Raw genomic sequence first — 18473 nt, 5'->3', positions numbered from 1 at the left:
ACTGCAAAAGTAGTTGAAAAGTGTACCATTATATTGCAATAATTGAAAGAGAAAGTGAATAAAGAGAGCCTCTCAAATGCAGATAGGACCTATTGAAATGTTCGGCCTGAATTTTCATCCTACGAAAAACAAAGGATTGAAGCGCTGTTTGTTTTGTTTTTTTTTTTTATTTTTGTATTTTTTGTTAAACAAAAAGAACGGATTCAATCGGTGCCGTAATCGCTTGTTTTCAAATAGGATGAATATGGGAGCGTCAGATTACAGATGGCACACATACCCTATTTCATACAGACAAAAAATAGAGGTAATCACGTTCAAATGTATGCTGGCCTTTTTTGTAGATGTAGTTGTGAAACAGCGAGGAAAATATTTGCACTCTTTTATCTTTTATCTTTTATCACTCTTTTATCATTATTTATTGCGCATTTCCCACCCCACTGGACCCCTTTTGCAGTTAGTATAAGTGCGGGATCGTTAATAAAACTGCGATTTTGCATCGAATCGTGTCGGTGTCTTTAAAAAGACACTACACCGTCTTCAACCAGAGGTTGTACAGACTGAACAAGCACTACACACCAAATTTTGATTTTCCCATCCAGCAAAATAAATTGCTGGAAGGGTATCAGCAAACTATAGTTTGCCGAAAATGCAGCAATGATAGCTGAAGAGCCAGCAAAATTAGAAATTGCTGAAACACCAGCAAAGGTGCTGTCAAACACTTAACACGTTCCTGGATACTTTTTTCGCGCCTCTGCTCGAAACACTTAGCAAGCAGAAGTACTTGAAAATTCCTCTTTAAAAGTTATAATTTTCATCGCATTTGTGGTCGGTTTTCGGATCGCGCACGCTTAAAACGATTTTTGGTAACAACACACGTCTTTATTCGGCGACGGACGTATCGAGAATGATGCGGGCACTGCTTTCTCCTCCTGACTTCCGCCTCAGCGGACCTACAACGGAATCGGTTTGACGCACGGTCGCTGCGTTTTATTTTTGACAGCTGTATTTAGCCCAATGGGTTTGACGAGTTTCGTTTGATCTATAAAAGGGGTTCGGAACTACTACAGCTCGTCCATCCTGACCTGTCTGTTGCCCTCAACAGATTGCCCAGATAGTCGCCCTCATTCTCGTTCAATTGGCTTCTTTAACGGTGTTGAGATAATTCGATATTCTGAATCTGCATGTCAAACTGAGCCGAAATCCAAATTTTCATGAATTTCGGAGCCCGGGAACCTATTTAAAAATCAATTTGAAGTTTGTATGGGAGCGATTTGTCGAATCACCCCTTGTCGCAGTTTGTACTGGGCGGAGCTGTCAAACAGTTACCCAGCTGTCAAAAGGTGATTTCAAAAAATTTGTTTGAAATTGATTTTAGGTACCAAAATAAGGTTCTAAAAATCTGAAAAAAATCATAGTGGCTCAGAAAAAGGTGCTCTTTCGTACAAAATCGAAAAATCAATATATTTTTCTTAATTTAAAAACCCAATTCAAGATTACATTGTTTACTCTTACAACTATTGTTTACAGTTCATGTTTTGTTTACATTTCTGGTCGCTTACTCATCCTCTAGATATTCTTCATCCTCATATTCTTCTGACTCTGATCTTTCTAGGTACTCAACGTCTTCAAACTCTTCTTCGGAATCTGAAAATTTAGAAATTTCCTCATCTGAGCTCTTCTGATACAACCTCATATTACTCGGATCGAAAATACCCTCGAATTTACGATTGGATACCTGATAACCATCAATGTCCGAAATTACGTACCGATTTCGATCCAATACCTTTTTGACGACGTATGGGCCCTTAAACTTAGGGTTCAACTTACTTCTCTCTCCAACTTGTTTAACGGTCCGAACAGAAACGAGATCACCTTCGCGATACTGAGTGTTTAGCTTGCTACGCATATCGTACTGGTCTTTGTTGTATTCTTGCAATTTTCGAATGTTTCGCTCTGCCGCATCCCTGATTGCAGGCAAATCCCGGTCAAATTTCTCATTCAACACATCAACGTAAGCTGTAAGATCTTCAGGAACAATACGCTTTTGGATGACGCCGAACAATAGCCGAGAAGGTACATCCCCAATCGATCGGTTGAACGTATTATTCAGCAAATATTCCGCCTCAACCAACACCGTGTCCCAATCTTGCGAACGCTCTTCAACCAACTTACTCAACAACGGGATCAGTGTGCGGTTGTACCGTCTATTTGCCCATTCGCTTGGGGACACGCGGTTGCTACTAGCTGATGTCGGATACCGTTATCCTTCACAAAAGACGAGAATTGTTTTGATGTAAACGCTGTTCCCCTGTCGGTAACGAGAACCTCGGGTACCGAATACGAAATGTGATACGATTTCAGATGCTTCATTGCTTCACGAGAACTCGTTGTCTTTGTCGCGTACAGCTTCAAAAACTTCGTGAAGGCGTCCACGACCGCGAGAATATGCACGTTCTTCCCCTTCGTCAACGTCAACGGACCGAGATGATCTGCGTGAACCGTATGAAACGGAATGCTCACTTTGTCAACGATTAGAAGTGGCCCATCCAACTTCTTCAATTTCGGATTGAACGCGATGCACGTAATACACTTCGAAATGTGATCTTTGAGTTTCGATTGCATTTGCGGGAACCAATATGATCGCTTTATCAGTTCAACCACTTTATCGATACCGAAATGTCCTAAACCGTTATGGTATTTGAACATCACCGATTGTTCCATGCTCAAAGGAACATACAACAACAAACGATCTTTGTATTTACGGAACAACAGGTTGTCCCTCACTTCGTAGAGCTTACTGTCTCGACTTTCCAAGTCCGCCTTAATTCTAACGACGTTAGAATCCCGTATTTGGTTAACGTAAAGCGCATTTTCGAATATGGAATCAGATTCTCTGTCGATCGCATAACAGTACATCCGTGATAACGCGTCCACGTGCTGCATCTTCGTACCCGCTCGATGCTCGACTTCGAAGTCAAACTGATCAAGGAAAAGAGCCCAACGCGCGATTTTAGGGTTGACATCCTTCTTTGCCAGTGTCGCTTTTAACGAATTGCAATCCGTAACGACTTTAAACGGAATGCCGAAGAGATAAACGCGAAATCGTTTAACGCTGTACACGATCGCCAACGTTTCGAGTTCGAACGAATGTAAAACTGACTCCGCCGCAGTCGTTTTACGCGAAAAGAACATTACCGGATGGAATTGGTTATCGACCGTTTGCCGCTGCATCAATATTCCACCGAAACCGCTTGCTGACGCGTCCGTATGCAGCTGAGTTTCTAACGCTGGCGAATATATGCTCAATACAGGTTTCGATACCAACGCCTCTTTCAATTTTTCAAAAGCTTCGTAATGTCGCGATTCGAACTTGAAGTGCTTATCATGACTGTTCATCAGTTCGTACAACGGATTCGCGATCTCGTTATACCGGTAGATGAACTTCCGGAAATAACTCATTAGACCGAGGAACCTTTGAAGCGCTTTCTCATTTGTTGGAACCGGGAACTTTTCTACATTTTCGATATGCTGATTACACGGCCGAATCTGATTGAACGTTACTTCGTAACCGAGAAAAACGATGTTCAACTTCAAGAACGAGCACTTCTTGATGTTCAACTGAATGTGATTATCTGACAACACCTGGAAAAGTCGTTTCAGTAAGTCCAAATGCTCCTCAACAGTTTTTGAACTTGCCATTATGTCGTCGATGAATACAACAATCTCGCCGCTTTTGATAAACGGGTCCAAAACTTTGGAAACATACCGCGAAAATATAGCGGGCGAGTTCGCGTAACCGAACGGTAGCTTATTGAATTCGTATTGACCGCTTTCCGTTATAAACGACGTATACTTCTTCGAGTCCTCCGCGATATCAACATGATAGAAACCGTTCTTCATGTCAAGCGTGGTAAAATACTTCCGTCCCTGAAGCTTACTGATTTGATCCTCGATTATTGGTAACGGGTAATGGTTACGTTCGACAAGTTTGTTTAACGGTTTGTAGTTGACACAGAGGCGATATTCCCCGTTCTTCTTACGCGTTAGAACTACTCGACTCGAGTAAGGCGATTCACTCTCACGAATGATGCCTTTTGCCAAAAGATCATCAACAATTTTGTTTTGTTCCTTCCGTTCATAGTCGCTTAAGCGTTGAGGAGTTGAATTGAAATATCGGTTATCCTTGAGCTTTATATCAACACAATACTTTACTAACGGTTCGGTCGGTTTCTCGCGAGACAAGTACTCAGTTTCGAAAAGTTCACACACCGTACCACTTAACGATCTGGTTTCATCTGAGTCACCCACGACAAGGGTACATTTTGCGTCCACGAACAAAGTTTCAACTTCGCCGTCAAAAACATCTTGCATCGCTTTAACATCGAAGCTATCATTTACGCTTCGATCGCGCTCAAAAATCAAACCACGAATATCGTTTTCTTCGAAAAATTTTCGACCCAAGATCATTCCCATTTTCATCGTACTGTGTTAAAAACTACAAGTAGCCACACTTCTTTTAGCAGTTGAAACGCACTTGTTCCAGATCAGCTCAAGCTAAAAATATATTTCTTTTAGACGAATTCGGTAACATTAATATGTGTCTACTTACAATTTGGTGTAGGCTTGTACAACTTAGGTTAGGTTCAGTGTGTGTAGAGTTTTGGCATAGAAAAAGTATTTACTGAAATTATAAAGTGGTTAACAATCATATACGTATTTTTTGCAAGTTCAATCCACTCACGTGTTGTTCACAACTATTACCCGAAATTACCACTAAATATCTTTTGGTTCTTCGCATGAAAAGTATTTCAGGTTTTACCTAGATTTGATCAACAAGTTATTATTAAATTTGTAGTAGTTTAGGCATTAGGCGACCTTACGTTTTACTACCGGTCAATTTCACTAATTAGATTTAATATAGTAGTAGGGAATTCACAATCTTAGAGAAGATATTTATAACGAAATTATCGATAAAGAGCACATTAGATCACAACGCTTTCAGATTTGGCATTCATCTGAGGCTTTGTTCTTAATCTGTTTTGATCCTATAATGCTATCGCACTCGCAGGTATCGCTACATCCCGTCGGTTGGTGTGAGTGGATCCCGCAGGGCTGAAGTATGAAACCTTCAGCGTTGCCAGTTAGCTTAGGAACATTCCCGCCCCCGTAAGACTGCGTGTTTGGAGCTGTTTTACAAGGTTCTTGAACATCAAGCAGGGCCAACTTACAAATTGGTCTTCTCATGAAACCCGAACATGTTTGTACTGTAGCCCGTCGTACACGTCCGTCGGGACCTGGCTGTATTTCCGTCACTCGCCCGCGTGTCCAGCTGTTTCGTTTAGTACCTTCCGCTACGAGTACTAAGTCTCCCACCTCGATGGGTTTGGTATCGCTAAACCACTTTGTGCGCCGGCAGATGGTCGGCAAATACTCTCTTAGCCAGCGGTTCCAAAAAATGTCCAGCTGATAACGAATCTGCTTCCAGTTGTTGGAAACCGCATCCCGTTGATCGGTGGGAATCGCAGGAGGTTGCTTGACACCAGTTGTGCTTCCGAGTAAGAAGTGGTTCGGCGTCAAAGCTTCTTGTTCTTCCGAGTCCAGTGGCAAGTAGGTTAACGGTCTGGAGTTGACGATACCCTCCGCTTCTGTCAGTAGCGTCAGAAGTCCTTCGTCGTTTAGTTTCCGCCCGGTGTCGATGTTTTCTATAGCGGCTTTTACAGAGCGCACCATCCTCTCCCAAGCTCCACCCATGTGCGGGGCTGAGGGAGGATTGAAGAACCACTTGGTATTGGAGTTCGTGAAAGACTCTGCTAACTCGTTGTTTATTTGCTCTCGAAGAAGTTTCTTGGCACCTTGAAAGTTGGTGCCATTATCGCTGTAAACTTCCAAGGGAGCTCCTCGACGAGCGATGAAACGACGAAAACAGGTGATGCAACTCTCCGTACTTAGGCTATGCGCAACTTCAAGATGGACCGCTCTTATAGTCAGGCACGTAAAAAAGGCCACCCAGCGTTTTGCGTGACTTCGTCCCACCTTCACTAGTATTGGACCGAAGAAATCCACTCCAACGTATGAGAACGGCCGTTCAAAGGATGCTAATCTTGCAGCTGGTAGTGGTGCCATCTTTGGAGTAGACGGCTGTGACTTGTAGATCTTACACCATTGGCAATTTCTTGCCGTTTTCCGTACTGCTGTGCGGAGCTGTGGGATGTAGAAGTTTTGCCTTATTTCGTTCACGACAGTTTCAACATTTATATGATGGTTTCGGCGGTGGAAGTCTTCAAGGAGTAGAACAGTAATCCGATGTGCCTTCGGCAGGATTATCGGGAACTTCGTATTGAATCCAACGTAGGAGGCCGAGCCGATTCGACCATTTTGCCGCAGTACTCCGAGTTCGTCAAGATAGGGCGACAGATTGGCAATAGGTGATGATTTCGACACTTCAGATTTCATTGAGTTTAGTTGTGAAATCTCACTCGGGAACGATTCTTCTTGGCAGAGCCGCCAAAGAACGTTCTCAGCCTCACGCATTTCATCTGAGCCCAATGGTCCAGTGTTTCGCTGTTGTTTGGTCCTCCGTACATTGTAGATAAACCGCAACGCATAGGCAGTAGCTCTTAGAAGCCGAATCCAGCGAGAAAACCGTTCAACTGGAATCAACGGTACATGCCGCGAGGCATTGTTAACGAAACAGGATCGAAGTTCTTCCTCCGTACAAATGTTTTTCATGTGACTTTGTTGTGGCCAATGCTGCTCAGGAGAATACAGAAACTGCGGTCCTTGGAACCACCTTCCGTTCGTAGATAGGCAGGGGCCACTACCCCACTTCGTGGCTTCATCTGCAGTATTCATATTGGTAGGAACCAAGGTAGGAACCCATTTCCACTCACTAGCTTCCGTAATTGTGAGTAGTTCTCCAATACGGCAGGCTACGTACTGCCGGTATCTACGGGCGTCTGATCGAATCCATGCTAGGACTGTGCTGGAGTCTGACCAGAAAACCCTTCTTTCGATTGAAATTGTATGATTTTCTCCAATAAAGATGGCTAGCCTTGCGCCGAGGACTGCCGCTTGCAGTTCCAATCGAGGTATAGAAAGCGGCTTAAGGGGAGCCACTTTGGTCTTCGCCGCGACGAGGCTACAGATGATCGTTCCGTCGAGAAGTGTGAACCGGAAGTAGGCGGCAGCTGCGTAGGCTTCTTCACTTGCATCCACGAAGAGGTGAAGTTGGACGGATCCCAGAGCCGAGGAGACAGTTTTGCCGATGTAGTAACGGGGGAGGCGAATGCTGTCAACCTGGTTCAGCACGCGTATCCATTTCATCCAGCGGTGGAATTCTTCATCGCCGATTTCCTCGTCCCAATCCTTACCTGAACGCCATATCGATTGGATTAGGATCTTTCCGTGCACGGTGTACATGGCTAACAGTCCGAGTGGATCGAACAAAGACATGACGCATCTTAGAACTTGACGCTTGGTTGGCCGCCGGCCGTCGTCGATGATCGCAGCTATGTCCTTCCGCATTTGCGTAGAAAATGACAGCACGTCCTCCGTTGGTAACCACAGCATACCGAGAACCCTCTCCGTTACTCCGCCGTTGTCTAATTGAAGATCTTTCGTCGTCGGAACCGTCGTTTCTCCCAGGTGGCTGAGAACTTCGGCCGAGTTGGAACGCCAACCCCGGATTTCAAATCCGCCCTTTCCGTGGATCATTTTCACCTCAGCGGCTACTCGTCGAGCTTCCTCCACCGTGTCGAAACTATCCAAGTAATCGTCCACGTAATGGCACTTGGTAATTCCTTCCACCGCCCTGGGATAGTCCTGCACGAAGTCTTCTGCGTTCCTGTTCTTAATATACTGCGCGCTACAAGGGGAACAGGTAGAACCAAAGGTGGCCACGTCCATGATGTACACGTCTGGTTCCCGGCTCGAATCTTCCCTCATCAGAAATCTCTGTGCATGCTGGTCTTCTGGGCGAATGCGGAGCTGGTGAAACATTTCACGGATGTCGGCGCTGACCGCCACAGCCCTTTCTCGGAAGCGAAATATAACTCCTGGGAGGGAGTTCAGTAGGTCGGGTCCTTTTAATAGAACGGTATTAAGAGAAATGCCGTCCACTTTGGCGGCCGCATCCCAAATTAACCTAACCTTTCCGGGCTTCTTAGGATTGGTAACAATTCCAATCGGGAGGTACCAAGTCCGACGTGGATCAGCTGCCAAGAGCTCTTCTTCCGTGGCACGATGAGCGTAGCCCTTCTCTTCGTACTCTCGGATTTGTTGAACCACAGTCGCCTTCAACAGGGGTTCTCGGGACATTCTCCGTTCCAGGCATTCCAAACGCCGAAGAGCCATGGAATAGCTTTCCGGAAATTCAAAGTGGTCAAATCTCCAAAGCAGCCCGGTTTCAAACCTATCGGGCAAACGCCCAGTGGTCTCGTGTAGTATCTTCCTTGCTCGCACCGTTTCAGCTGACTCCAGTTGTACCGCTGGCTTGGTACCTGTATCTTCTTGTTCGAAGTACTGCTTGACCACGTCGTGTAGGTCCATCTCCGGCTGCGATTGCATGATATGGCAGCTTACTCCAACGGATTTTGTGTTGCTACTTCCACCGTAGACGCACCAGCCGAGTCTTGTCTTGGTGGCGACGGGATCTCCTTGTTGACCTTCTCGTAGTTTTAGCGGCAGTGAAAGGTTCAGCTGGTCGAGTCCAATAAGCAGGCGTGGGACAGCGTCCTCATACCCTGATATGGGGACTCCTTTCAAGTGGGGGTATTGTTGTGTCAGTCGGTCCACATTTAGCGACTGTATCGGTAGCTTTAGTTCAGACACTGTTCTAGCACTCCGAACTAAAAAGGACTTGCTCCCAGATAGTCCCGATATTCTGAAAGAAACTTCCTCAGAATCTGCTTCACATCGCGTCACGTTACTAGTCCAGTTGAGGTACAGTTTTCCCTTTGGTCCGGACTCACCGAGTTGTTGAGCTATTGATTTGTCAATCAACGTTAGGTCGGAGCCATCGTCTAGAAAGGCATACGTATGTACTTTCCCAGCCTTTCCAGTCAACGTTACGGGAACGACGCGGAACAACGTTTTCGATAGTTGGTCCCGATGCGAATGGTTTTCAGCGGTGATTGGTCCAACTTGGTTCTCCGACTTAGAGTGGAGTAGTGGGTGATGCTTGTATTCACACCCATTGATACCACATTTAGCAGATAACCGACAACGATTCCGGCCGTGCGGGTTCAAGCAAGTGCGGCATAGCTTGAGTCTGTGGATACAGCGCCAGCGATTCTCGACGTTGAAATCCAAGAACTGTCGGCAGTCTTTTACTCGATGGTCTGGTTTCTCGCAGACTGGACAGTGGCGCGAGGTCGCTTCTTGTGTGGTAGCCGTGCTCTTACTCGGTAGACTATCAGATGTCAAGGCGTGTGCATAGAGATGACCTTTCTCCTTTGCGTTTCCTCTCTTCTTCTGATCGGCGGGTCGACGATCGCCAGAACAGTCCACCAATTTTGTCACCTGACTCGCTGCCGTAACCATGTGTGACATGTACGCTGCGAAGGTCTGTAGTGTGACGTTTACCACGGTTTGCTTGTGCATTGCCCACTGCAGCTTCATCTGTGAGGGCAGTTTGTCCTCGAGTTCCTGCAGTAAGGAGGGGTTGTTCAGATGAGCGTTTTCACCTGACGCTAGCAGATGGTCGCAAAGGCCTTGCAATTCCATTCCGAACTCGATCACCGTTTCGAGACGTTCCATCCTTGGGGCTGGAGCTAATCGCACTCTGTTCAGCAGAGCGGTTATGAGCAATCCTGGACGACCGAACAGCATCCGCAGTGTTTCTACTACCTGGGGCACCGAGGCGGGCAACAGCAGGCGGCTGCGTACAGACTCCCGAGCGTGTCCTTTCAAGCATCGTTGCAGCCTGATGAGGTTTTCGGCGTTGCTAAACCCGCAACTTTCTGTGGTGATTTCGTACTGACTGATGAATATTGGCCAGTCCTCTGGATTGCCGTCGAAATCAGGAAGATCCCGAGACATTACACGACGAGCTGCAATTTGCGCAGAAGTAGGTCCATGCGCTGCTAATTCGGACGTATCTTCCAAATTCGTTCTGGAATAATCCCTCGGTTCGCTGTACCTCACATTCCTGGGCGGTACAGCGGCTGTTTGACCTGACAGGTCTGCTTGTGGTACGTTTTGTACAGGAGGTGCCACTCGTCTAACTCTGGCGGCACTTCTGCGAGGACCATGGTCATCCTCCAACTCAGAAGAGGCGTATACGAAGGGAAGCGGAGGTACATCGATGCTAGCGTCGTCTTCCGCGACACTGGCTGGCGGCGCCGTTGGCGCTGGATAGCATGACAGTCGTTGGCGAGGTGGTGCTTGAGGGAATGCTGCTCGTGGCGGAGGAGTCGGACGTGTCTGCGGCGCGATGTTTCGCTTGGCGGCTGGAACGAGCGCTGATGCTTCTAATCCTTGAAAGATGGTTCTGCTGGGACTGGGTTGTACAAGTAGCGTAGATTGCTCGGTCGCAAGGTAGGACGAAACTAGATTTCTATCCCCGCGAGCATTCGCACTTTGTGGAACGGTTTCCGGATTTAGTGCCTGCGTTGTCGCGTTCTTTGGCGTACTACCACTGGGCTCTTTGGTTCCGTCATTCCGCATCCATTGCATGATGCTTTCGCGATTACTCCTACGACTTCTACTGCTCTTAACGCTTCCTCGCTCATCTGCTTCCTGCATCTCCATCAAGCTGAATTTCTCTTGGAGAAAGGTTTTCTCCAGTTCTTCTTCTTCCAATATCTGCTGCCGTTCCTGCTCGAGTCGCTTCTTCTCCAAAGCCTTCTCCTGAAGGAACCGTTTGCGACGGATCTGCTGCTCTTCCTGCAGTCGTTGCAGCTCCAGCGCTTTACTTACCGACGACGATCGGCTGCTGACACTGATGGGCAAACAGTCATCGCAAGTCCAGCGTCGGTTCTCGACGGATCGGGTTACACCGGCGCAGCCGAAGTGATACCAATCTTCGCACTCCTCGCATTGGACCATAGCGTCGGCCCAGTCCGGACGATTGCAAGCCGGGCACGCACTTGCAGAGACATTCTGGTCGGTGGTCTCGAGATTGGCCGGATAATTGGTATTATGAGCCATCGTGGACTCAAATTCTTGAGTTTGTTAAAAACTACAAGTAGCCACACTTCTTTTAGCAGTTGAAACGCACTTGTTCCAGATCAGCTCAAGCTAAAAATATATTTCTTTTAGACGAATTCGGTAACATTAATATGTGTCTACTTACAATTTGGTGTAGGCTTGTACAACTTAGGTTAGGTTCAGTGTGTGTAGAGTTTTGGCATAGAAAAAGTATTTACTGAAATTATAAAGTGGTTAACAATTATACGTATTTTTTGCAAGTTCAATCCACTCACGTGTTGTTCACAACTATTACCCGAAATTACCACTAAATATCTTTTGGTTCTTCGCATGAAAAGTATTTCAGGTTTTACCTAGATTTGATCAACATGTTATTATTAAATTTGTAGTAGTTTAGGCATTAGGCGACCTTACGTTTTACTACCGGTCAATTTCACTAATTAGATTTAATATAGTAGTAGGGAATTCACAATCTTAGAGAAGATATTTATAACGAAATTATCGATAAAGAGCACATTAGATCACAACGCTTTCAGATTTGGCATTCATCTGAGGCTTTGTTCTTAATCTGTTTTGATCCTATAATGCTATCGCACTCGCAGGTATCGCTACATCCCGTCGCACAGTGGGAAAAAATGAACCCGAAACACGACTAAATTCATTTTCTCAGCTGGGTAACGGGTTCTGCCAACGGCTGAGACCATTTTCGCTTGGAAAAAGTGTGCTGAATCGATTGGTGGGGGTCTCGTTGACCGGAGGCCTCACCCTGGCCAGCTAGAGGGCCGGAATCAATCCGAGTTCCTTACGGAAAGCAAAATCATTGTCATCCAATAATACTTTCGCACCCGATATTTATTCTGGAGCCGCAAATCAGAAGTCAACCGCACTCCGGATAATATCAGTTGCATGTTATGGTCCAATTGTGGTTCCGGAACAATCCGGGACAACCCGGAACATTAGGGTGGGGCTAATTTAAAAAAAAATCTCTGGGATATGATATTGATATTTATTCTGAAGCCGCAAATCAAGAGTTAATCGCATTCTGGATAATATCGGTTGTCTATTTGGTTGCTGTGGTCCATTTGTGGTTCCGGAACAACCCGGAACATCCGTGTAAGCGGGTATACAGAAGACTTACCCCAATTAACATTTACACTTGCATTTACATTACATTCACATCCAAATTGAAAGTATGAAAAGTGAATCTGCATAGATATATTTATAGTATTGAAGTAGTATAAGATCGCTCTGGCCGGTTAGAACTGGCCAGTGCTAATTCCGAGTTCTTCTGAATACATATACTTTGAATATCTGAGTTATGCCGCAACTTAATAAATAATACAAAATTCACAAACAAAACCATGCAGGTTGACCAAATTATATTTGTGACCACTTAGTCCGGCCCAATCCGGAATGCTCCCGGATTCCCTCAGAGATGCTTCCAGAATTTTTCTATGGATCCTTGGATGCTTCCAGATTCCTTACAGGATGCTTCCATAATCCTTCTAGGATGCTTCCTGAATCCATCTGGGATACTTCAAAGTTGCTTCAAAGATGCTTCCACAATCCTTCTAAGTTGCTTCCAGAATCCTTCAGGAATACTTCCAAGTTCCTTCAGAGATGCTTCCAGAATCCTTCGGATGCTTCCAAAATGCTTCAGGGATGTTGTCAGAATTCCTTCTGGAATGCATCCAGAATTTTTTGTATGCTTCCAGAATCCTTCTAGAATGCTTACAAATTCCTTCTTGGATATTCCAGAACTCCCGGATTCCTTCAGGGATGCTTCCAGAATCCTTCTGGGTTGCTTCCAGAATCTTTCTTGTGTGCTTCTAGAATGCTTCTGGGTTGATGCAATATTCCTTATATTCCTGGTATTCTCCTTAAATTCTTGCTGGATCTTTTTTATGTTCTTTTCAAAATCTCTTATAATATATAAACTTCCAAACTCTTCTGCGTCATTTTTCCATACATTTTTTCAAGTAGATAAACTGTTAAGTTCCCTTAGACTATTCCGTAAGCACAGTTAAAAAAATAAAAAAAATGCTAATGATTGCTCTAAATACACTGTTAATCTACATGCAATAAGGCTTCAGCACTGTCTATGTGTCTAGTTTTCTTTCAAACAATTCAAGAAATTTGTTTTCCATATATTTAGGTAATTTATCTTATTTATAATTATTTTGGAAACAAACAACAAATTCTGGTTTTAGTAACGATAAACGATCAAGTTCCTTACTTGATAGGTAAACATTTGTAAATAATAAACGAAAATAAACTAGTACAGTGATCAAAAAAAAAAACAATAACAAATAACAAGAAACAATGAAAAAAGTAAAAAAGAACAAATAACAGAAATGATATCTAAACATAATGACAAAAATGGTGCATGTCATTCTCCATCTGAGCAAGGACTTTCTTCAGAGGACATTTCAACATCAGCTCCGTCTGTGCTCTCGTCGTCAGTGTTGGCAGCCATTTCCGAAGCCATGGAATCGGCACTCAAATCTTCTTCCATGTAATATTTAGCCAATTCCTTAGAGTGATCGTCTTTCCCGCGGTTGTCTTTAGGTTCTTTTCTTTGGGCGATGTACGACATTTTTACATCAGACCACGCTAAAGCTGTTACCATTACATCATACAGATTATCCTCGGGAGATGTTTTCCGTGCTAAATTGGGCCTAGAAAATTTATGTCGTTTGTGCATGCGTTCCCCTGCTTGTTCGTCGACAAAGTTCATAGTGTAAGGCTTGAATAAAAAAACAAGTATTTAATTCTGTTTATTATAAGAAATCATTCCACTTACCAATTTGGTGATGTACTCCGGCAAGTGTTTGTATTTATGCAAACAGGGCGGAAGCTTTTTAACGAACGTGAATTCCGCAATGATATTCTTCTCCAGTTCCTCGTACAGCTGCTGGACCTTTTCAGGATCAAGTCTTCGGGATGAGAGTGCCAGGTTGCTGATCAGCCTCAAATTTTCCACCAGTTTTACATTTATTCCAAGAATATTGGAAAATGCGGTAGGATCTGAGAGCATGAGGCGTGCAAGATTCCCATTATTGGAACTTCCACTGCCTCCGGGTTTTGGCCGATTTACATGGGCTTTGAACTGATCCTCCAGATTATTCGAAATTTTTCTGTGCTCCGCTCGTACTTCAGGATTTGTCAAAGCTGGGTTATTGGGGATGTTCTTTTTTGCCGCATTACGAATTAGCCATTCCGCGCTATTTAAGCGAGAGTGAAAATATGACGGTCCTATTACACTATCTACTCCTGCAATGCATACCGGACAAGCATGTGTATTTTTGTTGCCCACAATAGCATTGGCAGCTTTTCCATCGATTAATGAATAAATTGCTTCTACTGTTATTCGAAGACGAATATTATCTACGTTGACTATGACGGGATCGTCTTTGATGTCGTTGATTTCATCGAAAAAGTTGTTATACATTTCCAGTGTGATGGCATCCGTCTCTTTCGTCCAGCTTAATGATCGTGGGCGACAAAACAAGTCCGACTGCGGGTTTGGATTCCGGTAGATTTCGTCCCCAGACATTGTTGTCAGCTCCAGACACATATAATTTTCTGACAGGAGGCTCTCATCACTACCAAGAATGTTTTCCTGGTTATACTGGGAGAAACCTGTTGCTGAATCAGGACCTCCCGCTACCCTCATCAAACAGTCAATGACTATTGGTGCGTCGTACGAATTTGAAATAGCATCCAGTTTTGATCTTGTGTCTGCTAGTTCAGTAATTCGTCTAGCATCATTTTCAATCAAATCCCGAACGGAAACGGTACACGAAAGGTATCCTTTTTCCCAGTTTGGAGTTAAAAAGGACGGTATTATTGATTTTCTGTATTCGATCATAACAGCCCACGGGACGAGAAGCTTCAAGCCGAATTCTTGCTTTATGAATTTCCGAATACCTTAAATAGAAAGTAAATTCAATATCATAAGACGAATGTTTATATTTTTACATTATCTTAAAAAAACAATCATGCATTCAACACTTTTGTAATCATTCTTATTCTTCTCCTCGGTGTACCGTCCTCAATAGGAGAGAACCAGCTTCGCAGCTTAGTGTTCTATGAACACTTCCACAGTAATTGATTGAGAACTTTCTATGCCAACAACCATATTGCGATCGTATAATATGTGGCAGGTACGAAGATACTGTAAGCCCAAGGCAGTCAAGAAAATTTCCATTACGAAAAGGTCGAGGAGCAACCGGCAAGCGAACCAAGAACCATCAGCATAGTCTTGCTGAAAAACTGCGCGTTTACTGCTTCGGCTATATTGGTCCCTATTTATGAACATTATAGTGCACCAATTTTAATTATTTTATATTATATATTAACTTTTGAAAATATAAAAATGGAGATTGGATCTGACGGAGATAGTCTATTACAACAAATATGAAAGTGTACAATGCACAATGGTTTTTTTTTTGTAAAGTTTGGAATGTTATTTAAATTTTTTTATGAGTTTTATACACTCAAGGTAAAATAATGAGGTATCCTTATATTTAATTGTTGCTAGTGGTTGTTTGTGTGATGCTAATATTATAAATATAATCCTCTTCCATAGAGACCATGACTGAAATAATGCTTCAGAAATAGGGATTGTTTCTAGAAACTTTTATGCCCTAATACTTACATACAAACGCCCTTACCTTGGTATTTTGATTTGCTTAGTCCAAGTCGTGTTTTTAACATCAACGATGATTCAGCAGTCGGCTTTAGATTTTTTTCGGCGCGTTCGATGGAATTCAATGCATTTTTCGCCCAGATCTCGCCACCAGTTCTCAATAATTTCAACATTTTCGCTGTATGTGGATTCTTCAGCTTACGCGCTACTTTTTCAGATGACTGCAACAGTTTTTCAAGCGGGTTCTCTCGTGCTAACTTTTGACTCTGTTTATTTTTGGTTGATTTAGACAAGCTTTCAAACACCAGGCGCCTACGTCCGCGGTGACCAGACTTGGTTGCGGTAGATAGAGGCGTCAAAGGTGTGCTATCTATTGAAATACCTTCCACGTCGTTATTGTGCTCAGCGGGGTTAGGAACACTTTTACGATGAGCAAGATGGAACGACTTTGATCCCGTAGTACCTGACTATTTATCAATATTTTAATCTAATGTAATATGAATTTGATACATTTACTAGAAATAATTTCTTACCGAGAAAGGCGTTTCAATCCATTTTGATTCCTTCTCAAAAAACCGCTTACAGCATCCATGCTTCGAAAAATGGTACTTGAAGCTTCGAATCCAATTTTTTGCTAAGGGTTTCAATAACTTGAGTGTAATATTCAAATGCTTCTTCAGAAAATTCAAGACATCTTCTTCACGACGATTATGAATATAGATTTTTACAATATCTCCGTTATATATCATGATGACGTGTGCTTTGCTTGAATGCGCGATAAATTCTGATTGTCTATAAAATATACTTATGCTATGGGTATGGCGACAGCTTACTGTGATCGCAGTAAAGTTATAGTGTATACTTTCATTTTCGCCCACTTATATGAAAAGCAACATAAAAAAGTTACGGTTAAAATACAAATAAATAATCGTAAATGTAAAGCACTTCCCAAAGCTAGAAGCACACAAGAAAGATTCTGGAAGCATCCTAGAAGGAAACCGGGAGTATCCCATAAGGGTTCTGGAATCATCCCAGAAGGAATTTATAAGCATCCTAGAAGGATTCTGGAAGCACACAAAACGAATTCAGAATGCATTCTAGAAAGAATTTTGAAAGCATCCCTGAAGTATTTTGGAAGCATCCTAGAAGGATTCAGGAAGCATACCTGAAAGAATTCTGAAAGCAACCCAGAAGCATTTTGGAAGCATCCTAGAAGCATTCTGGAAGCACACCCGAAGGATTCTGGAAGCATCACTGAAAGATTCTTGAAGCATTTCTGAAGGAACTTGGAAGTATTCCTGAAGGTTTCTGGAAACAAACCAGAAACATTTTGGGAGCATCCCAGAAGCATTCTGGAAGCACATCCGAAGGATTCTGGAAGCATCTCTGAAGGAACTTGGAAGTATTCCTGAAGGATTCTGGAAGCAACTTAGAAGGATTGTGGAAGCATCTTTGAAGCAACTTTGAAGTATCCCAGATGGATTCAGGAAGCATCCTAGAAGGATTATGGAAGCATCCTGTAGGGAATCTGGAAGCATCCAAGGATCCATAGAAAAATTCTGGAAGCATCTCTGAGGGAATCCGGGAGCATTCCGGATTGGGCCGGACTAAGTGGTCACAAATATAATTTGGTCAACCTGCATGGTTTTGTTTGTGAATTTTGTATTATTTATTAAGTTGCGGCATAACTCAGATATTCAAAGTATATGTATTCAGAAGAACTCGGAATTAGCACTGGCCAGTTCTAACCGGCCAGAGCGATCTTATACTACTTCAATACTATAAATATATCTATGCAGATTCACTTTTCATACTTTCAATTTGGATGTGAATGTAATGTAAATGCAAGTGTAAATGTTAATTGGGGTAAGTCTTCTGTATACCCGCTTACACGGATGTTCCGGGTTGTTCCGGAACCACAAATGGACCACAGCAACCAAATAGACAACCGATATTATCCAGAATGCGATTAACTCTTGATTTGCGGCTTCAGAATAAATATCAATATCATATCCCAGAGATTTTTTTTTAAATTAGCCCCACCCTAATGTTCCGGGTTGTCCCGGATTGTTCCGGAACCACAATTGGACCATAACATGCAACTGATATTATCCGGAGTGCGGTTGACTTCTGATTTGCGGCTCCAGAATAAATATCGGGTGCGAAAGTATTATTGGATGACAATGATTTTGCTTTCCGTAAGGAACTCGGATTGATTCCGGCCCTCTAGCTGGCCAGGGTGAGGCCTCCGGTCAACGAGACCCCCACCAATCGATTCAGCACACTTTTTCCAAGCGAAAATGGTCTCAGTCGTTGGCAGAACCCGTTACCCAGCTGAGAAAATGAATTTAGTCGTGTTTCGGGTTCATTTTTTCCCACTGTGCGTCGGTTGGTGTGAGTGGATCCCGCAGGGCTGAAGTATGAAACCTTCAGCGTTGCCAGTTAGCTTAGGAACATACTGTCTGCGACCACTGTCAAATTAGCTACATAATCGTCTGATTTAATTTTCGCTCTGGTCGAGTACGACCCTACAATATCAATCTGCGAATTGTTCGCTCCTACTAAATCTTCATTGCTCTCTGTACAAAACATGTTATCATTTGGGAAACAACATTTCTTAACGAGACTCACCGGGCATCCAGAATCAGCAAGCGCTTCAATCGTCTGTACCTGA

General features: G+C 43.6%; 2 protein-coding genes across 4 annotated transcripts; both read right to left on the bottom strand.

Annotated features, from left to right (window-relative positions):
• Nucleotides 1–4483: 4483 nt before the first annotated feature.
• On the bottom strand, nucleotides 4484–6855 carry LOC134287724 (uncharacterized). 3 transcript variants are annotated; one of them, XM_062850357.1, is made up of 3 exons: nucleotides 4881–6855; nucleotides 4742–4819; nucleotides 4484–4681 (listed from the first exon to the last, which is right to left on the bottom strand). In XM_062850357.1, exon 1 carries the CDS (start codon nucleotides 6850–6852, stop codon nucleotides 4999–5001), a length of 1854 nt encoding a protein of 617 aa, XP_062706341.1. In that variant the 5' UTR covers nucleotides 6853–6855; the 3' UTR covers nucleotides 4484–4681; nucleotides 4742–4819; nucleotides 4881–4998. The 3 variants fall into 3 exon arrangements, with proteins under 3 accessions (XP_062706341.1, XP_062706340.1, XP_062706339.1); XM_062850356.1 differs by having other exon boundaries at nucleotides 4742–6855; XM_062850355.1 differs by having other exon boundaries at nucleotides 4484–4819.
• A 5941-nt stretch (nucleotides 6856–12796) lies between these two features.
• On the bottom strand, nucleotides 12797–16666 carry LOC115269912 (uncharacterized). Its single transcript, XM_062855063.1, has 2 exons — nucleotides 16333–16666; nucleotides 12797–16266 (listed from the first exon to the last, which is right to left on the bottom strand). Exon 2 carries the CDS (start codon nucleotides 15017–15019, stop codon nucleotides 13916–13918), a length of 1104 nt encoding a protein of 367 aa, XP_062711047.1. The 5' UTR covers nucleotides 15020–16266; nucleotides 16333–16666; the 3' UTR covers nucleotides 12797–13915.
• Between the last annotated feature and the right edge of the window lie 1807 nt (nucleotides 16667–18473).

The sequence above is a fragment of the Aedes albopictus genome, chromosome 2 (genome assembly GCF_035046485.1).
Source record: "Aedes albopictus strain Foshan chromosome 2, AalbF5, whole genome shotgun sequence".
Taxonomy (NCBI): domain Eukaryota; kingdom Metazoa; phylum Arthropoda; class Insecta; order Diptera; family Culicidae; genus Aedes; species Aedes albopictus.
The sequence above is the reverse complement of the archived record's forward strand: the minus strand, read 5'-3'. Positions and strand labels throughout refer to the sequence as shown.